This window comes from Branchiostoma belcheri, unplaced genomic scaffold, assembly GCF_001625305.1.
Source record: "Branchiostoma belcheri isolate BF01 breed outbred unplaced genomic scaffold, Haploidv18h27 scaffold350, whole genome shotgun sequence".
In the NCBI taxonomy this organism is placed as follows: domain Eukaryota; kingdom Metazoa; phylum Chordata; class Leptocardii; order Amphioxiformes; family Branchiostomatidae; genus Branchiostoma; species Branchiostoma belcheri.
In genome coordinates, this window is record NW_017803966.1 from 51,821 (window position 1) to 57,854 (window position 6,034).

At 47.4% G+C, this 6,034-nt stretch overlaps 2 protein-coding genes across 2 annotated transcripts in view; both read left to right on the forward strand.

Annotated features, from left to right (window-relative positions):
• Positions 1 to 314: 314 nt before the first annotated feature.
• On the forward strand, positions 315 to 4,971 carry LOC109475899 (coadhesin-like; the record flags this gene model as incomplete). Its single annotated transcript, XM_019776720.1, has 9 exons — positions 315 to 355; positions 817 to 1,019; positions 1,697 to 1,867; positions 2,286 to 2,456; positions 2,903 to 3,073; positions 3,603 to 3,776; positions 3,974 to 4,147; positions 4,349 to 4,522; positions 4,904 to 4,971. Coding segments are annotated over exons 1-9 (1,347 nt in total), but the record flags the coding sequence as incomplete, so codon positions are not given.
• Positions 4,972 to 5,131: 160 nt separating this feature from the next.
• LOC109475900 (ZP domain-containing protein-like) overlaps positions 5,132 to 6,034 on the forward strand; it is a 6,411-nt gene continuing 5,508 nt past the window's right edge. Inside the window, exons 1-3 of the mRNA XM_019776721.1 lie at positions 5,132 to 5,162; positions 5,267 to 5,539; positions 5,767 to 5,954. Coding sequence (XP_019632280.1) covers positions 5,132 to 5,162; positions 5,267 to 5,539; positions 5,767 to 5,954 — 492 coding nt within the window. The remainder of the gene's footprint in view (positions 5,163 to 5,266; positions 5,540 to 5,766; positions 5,955 to 6,034) is intronic.

Here is a 6,034-nt window from a genome sequence, read left to right on the forward strand (position 1 = left end):
GGCACAGGTAGTTGGTGCCGTCTCTTCGGGCAGGTGACCAGATCCGCTGTGCTGTGGCGATGTCCGGGATGGTCACCCTCACACTCCGCAGTCCGGCTCTGCTGACGCAGTACTGCCGTGTCGCAGTACCCCCATACCCTGTGAGCAGCGCCTCCAGGTGTATCCACAGGGTAGGGGGTACATTGATGCTAAACACGGCCAGTCCTGTGTGGAAGCGCGGACGAAGCCGCCGGGACATACCCTGGCCGAGCTGCATGATGTAATGGTCCACAAGTGGCCCGACCAGGGTAAGGTTGAAGCCCACGGCGGCCTCGATGTCCGCGCTCATGCTGGCGGTGCCCACCCCCATGCCAAGGTCAGGCAACTCGGTAGGGCGAGTGACCGCCAGCATTCCCCGCCAGATGGGGTCGACGTGGTGCTGCACTGCTGCCTGTGCCAGTGCCCAGAAGTTGTTGGCATTGCTGGGATCTCTCTCTGAAGATCCAGGTCTGATACGCATGTTCCCAGCGCCGAAAAGGCTGCAATCGGTCTGGGTGGCTGCATTCGCTCGAGTTTTATAGAAATGCGCCATGTTGAAAAAGCGCGAAGCATGTCGGGAAGGGACAGGCGTAGCGGACCTAGGGATGACCTGAAGTGAACTCTGACAGAATTTTCGAACAAGGTTCGAATTCGATGGGACATGGGAATTTTTGAGCCCGAATTTGACCACCGTGATACGATCTGTAAAATTTGCATATTTTACTTTTTACACCATGCAAGAATACACATAAAAGTGTCTACGGTTGAAAGGAACGGAACGGAGTTTTGTTTTTCAAGAAGACCTTACATTTTGTTTTGTCTCCATGTAGTTAACGGAGGTTGGTCGAGTTGGGGCGGATGGTCTAGCTGCAGCGTGACGTGTGGGTCCGGGAGCCAGTCTCGTAGTAGAACCTGCACCAACCCTGCACCAGCCTTCGGAGGGGCGAACTGTGCCGGGCAGTCTCGAGAGACACGGCAATGCAACGCGGGGTCTTGTCCAGGTAATTCGAAGTAAATTTTATGGATGACGTCCGCGCGCGCATTGATTTTGGCCTGTTCCTAAAAAAAAACCCAAGAAATTCCGCTTCCTGTAACTATGACCAAAGAGTCACCACAGTGCCGCAAATCGTTAGATTGACGTGAAACCCGTAACGCGAAATGGGTAAAGAGCACATGCTTTGTTTCTGCAGGCCTGCAAAAATGTGATGAAAGAAACAGGACAGGACGACAACTGCTGTTCCACCTGATTTATTACTGTTTTGATGATGAATAAAATACTTCATGCTTGTTACACTGTGTCACCTCATGCAATTTGTGTCCTAACATTTGTTGTCTCTTAGTATATTTCTAATCTAGGCATCTTTTTTTAGGGCCCTTCTTGTTTAGGGCCCTTTTTGTTTTTTTTTTCGCCCTGTCGCATTAGATTTAGGGTCTCAAAAGGACGTCATCCATAAAATTTACTTGGTGTGGCCTTAAATATATCCAAACAGATGTAGTTTCAACGTTGTCTCTTTCAGGTAGGAAATATAGGTTTCTCCCGTGTGTCACAGGTCGAGTTGAGAATGTATTTCAAAATTTGCAGCACAGTACGAACATTAAACTTAAAAGTGTCTACGGTTAAAAGGGACGGAGTTAAGTTTTTCGAGAAGACCCTACATTTTGATGTGTCTCCATGTAGTTAACGGAGGTTGGTCGAGTTGGGGCGGATGGTCTAGCTGCAGCGTGACGTGTGGGTCCGGGAGCCAGTCTCGGAGTAGAACCTGCACCAATCCTGCACCAGCTTACGGTGGGGCGAACTGTGTCGGGCAGTCTCGGGAGACACGACAATGCAACGCGGGGTTTTGTCCAGGTAAGTAGAAGTCATACATGCCTATCGCCGCAAATGTAGTTTCAGCGTTGTCTCCTTCAAATAAGAGAGATAATATCGTCTCGTGTGCCAGAGGCTAAGTTGATGAAACAGAAAGACACATGCATAGCAGCAACACCTCTGCTGCAGTGCAGTGTGAACCAGTCAGAATTGCCCTGAGGAACGGGACAGACGGTCATCGAAAGGTCGGATGTGAATAAAACCCTTGGTTGTTTAAAAAAAAACTTCTTTACTCAAAACAGAAAGAGGTGTCCATTTAGATTCTAAAGACAATCATTTCCCCTTTGAATGCTTTTTACACTTTGCAAGAATACACGTAGAAGTGTCTATAGCATTACTTGAAACGTACGGAGATTGAGTTTTTCAAGAAGACTTTACATTTTAATTTGTCTTCATGTAGTTAACGGAGGTTGGTCGAGTTGGGGCGGATGGTCTAGCTGCAGCGTGACGTGTGGGTCCGGGAGCCAGTCTCGGAGTAGAACCTGCACCAACCCTGCACCAGCCTTCGGAGGGGCGAACTGTGTCGGACCCGCTCAGGAAACACGACAATGCAACGCTGGGTCTTGTCCAGGTAAGTCGAAATTATACATGTGTATAGCCTTAAATCAAATCTCAATGTCTTCATATTAAAAGGAAAGATTATATCGTTCTGTACGCCACAGGCCAAGTTGACAATGTTATGAGTTTTTTTTATATGCCAACATGTAATAACAAGACGTGGTGACGGCCCACTCAAGTTTTTTCAACTTGTATTAATGCCACCATCATTACCGGGGACAATACAATACCCATTTTCACCTGAGCGAAGTGCGGAAAGTCGTGTAAAATGCATTTCCCAAGGGCACAAGATCGGTGGCATGTCAGGACTCGAACCCAGGACCTCTTGGTTCCGAGTGGAACAATCTGTCGTTACGCCACGCGACCTCACACGTTATAAGTTTACAAAATAGGAAGAGATTCCAAATGCAGTCATCGTCCCTGCGAATGCACTTTGCACTTTGAAAAAAATACACGTAGAGGTGTCTGAAGGGACGAGTTGGGGCGGATGGTCTAGCTGCAGCGTGACGTGTGGGTCCGGGAGCCAGTCTCGGAGTAGAACCTGCACCAACCCTGCACCAGCCTTCGGAGGGGCGAACTGTGCCGGACCCGCTCAGGAAACGCAGCAATGCAACGCGGGGTCTTGTCCGGGTAAGTTTGTTTGTTTGTTTGTTTATTGGGAATCTCCATTAGTTATACAAGCTGTGTATACTAATCTTCCTGGAGTCCTTTCACATAATAGAATACATACAATTATCAACTTAATAGTTACAAAAGATTCAACAACATTATACATAACAATTGCTTAACAAGAACAATAAAAATTACTAAGTAACAGTAACTACTTATTAAATTTACTTATACTTCTAACAACAGCAAATATACAAGTTGTGGAGAAGTCGAAGCTATACATGTGTATCGAAAATGTCATTTCAATGTTTTCGTCTTCAGATAAGAAATATTATACCGTCCTGTTGACAGGCAAAGTTGACAAAGTTAACAACAAAGTGGTGTCCATTCCTCTTCACAAACTGGGATTGGTTCCCTAACCAACCATTTCCATTTTGCATGCTTTTTGCAACATGCAAAACATGAATACAACCTGCAGTGTTTGTAGTACTTAGTATCACATGTACTGAAGTGGCAACGGTTTTCAGAATAACATTTTTTCTCCATGTAGTTGACGGTGGTTGGTCCGACTGGGGCGCATGGTCTAACTGCAGCGTGACGTGTGGAGTCGGGACGGAAACTCGGGACAGAACATGCACCAACCCTGCACCAGCGAACGGAGGGGCAGACTGTGACGGACCTGCTCAGGAGACACAGGCATGTGACACGGGGGTGGCTTGTCCAGGTAACTAAACGTTTTACTGCTTCCATCATGGATTTAAAGATCAATGAGAAGGTGAAAGATTCTGATCTTGAAATAAGTTTTGTGCCTGATTTTTGGACTACGCATGGATACAACCAGCAGTGTATATAGAGCTCCTTCAAAGGGATGAAGTTTCAGTTTTTTTCACGTACATTAAATTTTAATTTGTCTCGAATTAGTTGACGGTGGTTGGTCCGACTGGGGTCCATGGTCTACCTGCACCGTGACGTGTGGAAACGGGACGGAGACTCGGGACAGAACCTGCACCAACCCTGCACCAGAGAACGGTGGGACAGACTGTGACGGACCTGCTCAGGAGACACAGGCATGTGACACGGAGGTGTCTTGTCCAGGTAACTAAACGTCTTACTGCCTCCATCATGGATTTAAAGATCATTTATGAGAAGGTGAAAGATTCTGATCTTGAAATACGTTTTTGTGCCTTCTTTTTGGACTACGCATGGATACAACAAGCAGTGTCTCTAGAGCTCCTTCAAAGAAATGAAGTTTCAGTTTTTTTCGCGTACATTAAATCTTAATTTGTCTCCAATTAGTTGATGGCGGTTGGTCCGACTGGTTCGCATGGTCTGGCTGCAGCGTGACGTGTGGAGTCGGGACGGAGACTCGGGACAGAACCTGCACCAACCCTGCACCAGAGAACGGTGGGGCAGACTGTGACGGACCTGCTCAGGAGACACAAGCATGTGACAAGGGGGTGCCGTGTCCAGGTAACTCGACGTTATAATCATATATACGTATATTCAATGTATCTCTCTAAGCAAATTATAAAAGAAATACTAGTAAAAGAAGCAAAGGAAGAACCATGTTGTCAATAAACAACACAGCAATAGGTCTTCATTTGACTGTGACGGACTCACTCAGGAAACACAGGCATGTGACACGGGGGTGTCTTGTCCAGGTAACTAAGTTATACTGCTGTCAACATTGATCTAAAGATCATTTATGAGAAGGTGTAAGATTCTGATCTTGAAATAGGTCCTATTACCTGCTTTCTGGACCACGCATGGATACAAGCAGTGTCTCTAGAGCTAATCCAAAGGGAAGTTTAAGTTTTTCCGGCGTACATTAAATGTTAATTTGGTTGTTAGTTGACGGCGGTTGGTCCGACTGGGGCGCATGGTTCGCCTGCAGCGTGACGTGTGGAGTAGGGACGGAGACTCGGGGCAGAACCTGCACCAACCCTGCACCAGCGAACGGTGGGGCAGACTGTGACGGATCCGCTCAGGAGACACGGGCTTGCGACACAGGGGTGTCTTGTGCAGGTACCTCAAAGTTATCGCCATAGATGTATTTTTACATAATGTCCTAAGCGAAGCATGATAGAGAATATTTGCTTAAAAATATCCGGTAGAGATTCTAGGTATTAGCACTTACAGGAGGTTTCTTTGTAGCAATGGTTAGACTCTAGTCCATTAGCAACGTTTCATACGTTTCATACCCCACATTTCCAGCGCTCTCGGGACTGACCCTCGTTGATGCCGGGATTGACCATCTCACTGTTTCCTGGAGAGTCGTGGGGAATCTTCCGATCTCGCGCTACAGACTCCGCTACCAGCCGGCAGACGGGTCGGGCTCGTACAAGGACCTCTCCCCCAAACCAGGACCGGACGCCACCTCGGCGACTGTGCAGAGACTGCTGGCCAACACGGAATACACCCTCACGCTGACTTCTTTTGGCGAGGACGACCAGCCAAATAGGGAGATCAGTGGTACATACACCACAGGTGGGTGATGTAAAATACCGATGCATTGAACGCTGGTCCAGCCTCTAGTTTGTGCTACAGTGTATATGGAATTGGCCAATCCCAGATCAAGCGGTCAGGGGTTCAGTTCCCAATTTTCCTGCTACTAGGACTATTTCCTGCTATTAGTAAGCTTCTTGGATTATCCGTCCCAGAAGCCAACAAGAATGAATAGAAGAAGTAATAATAGGCTTCTCTTACTGTTACAGAGTCGTTTGTGGTGAACGTAGTGTGCGACCAGGACAGTATGAGTCTGTCCATCCCCCGTGCGGCGCTGCCGGCTGTGAATGTGGAGGACCTGCACCTGCTGGACCCGGACTGTGGAGCCACTGAGGACGAAGACGAAGATGTCTTTAAGTTTGAGACACATCTGCAGGAGTGCGGAACCCGACAGGAGGTAAGACAGAAAACCCCAGTTACTCCCAACCTAGAGTGTTGTTTTTTTTTTTTTTTTTTATTCATCAAAACATACAGACA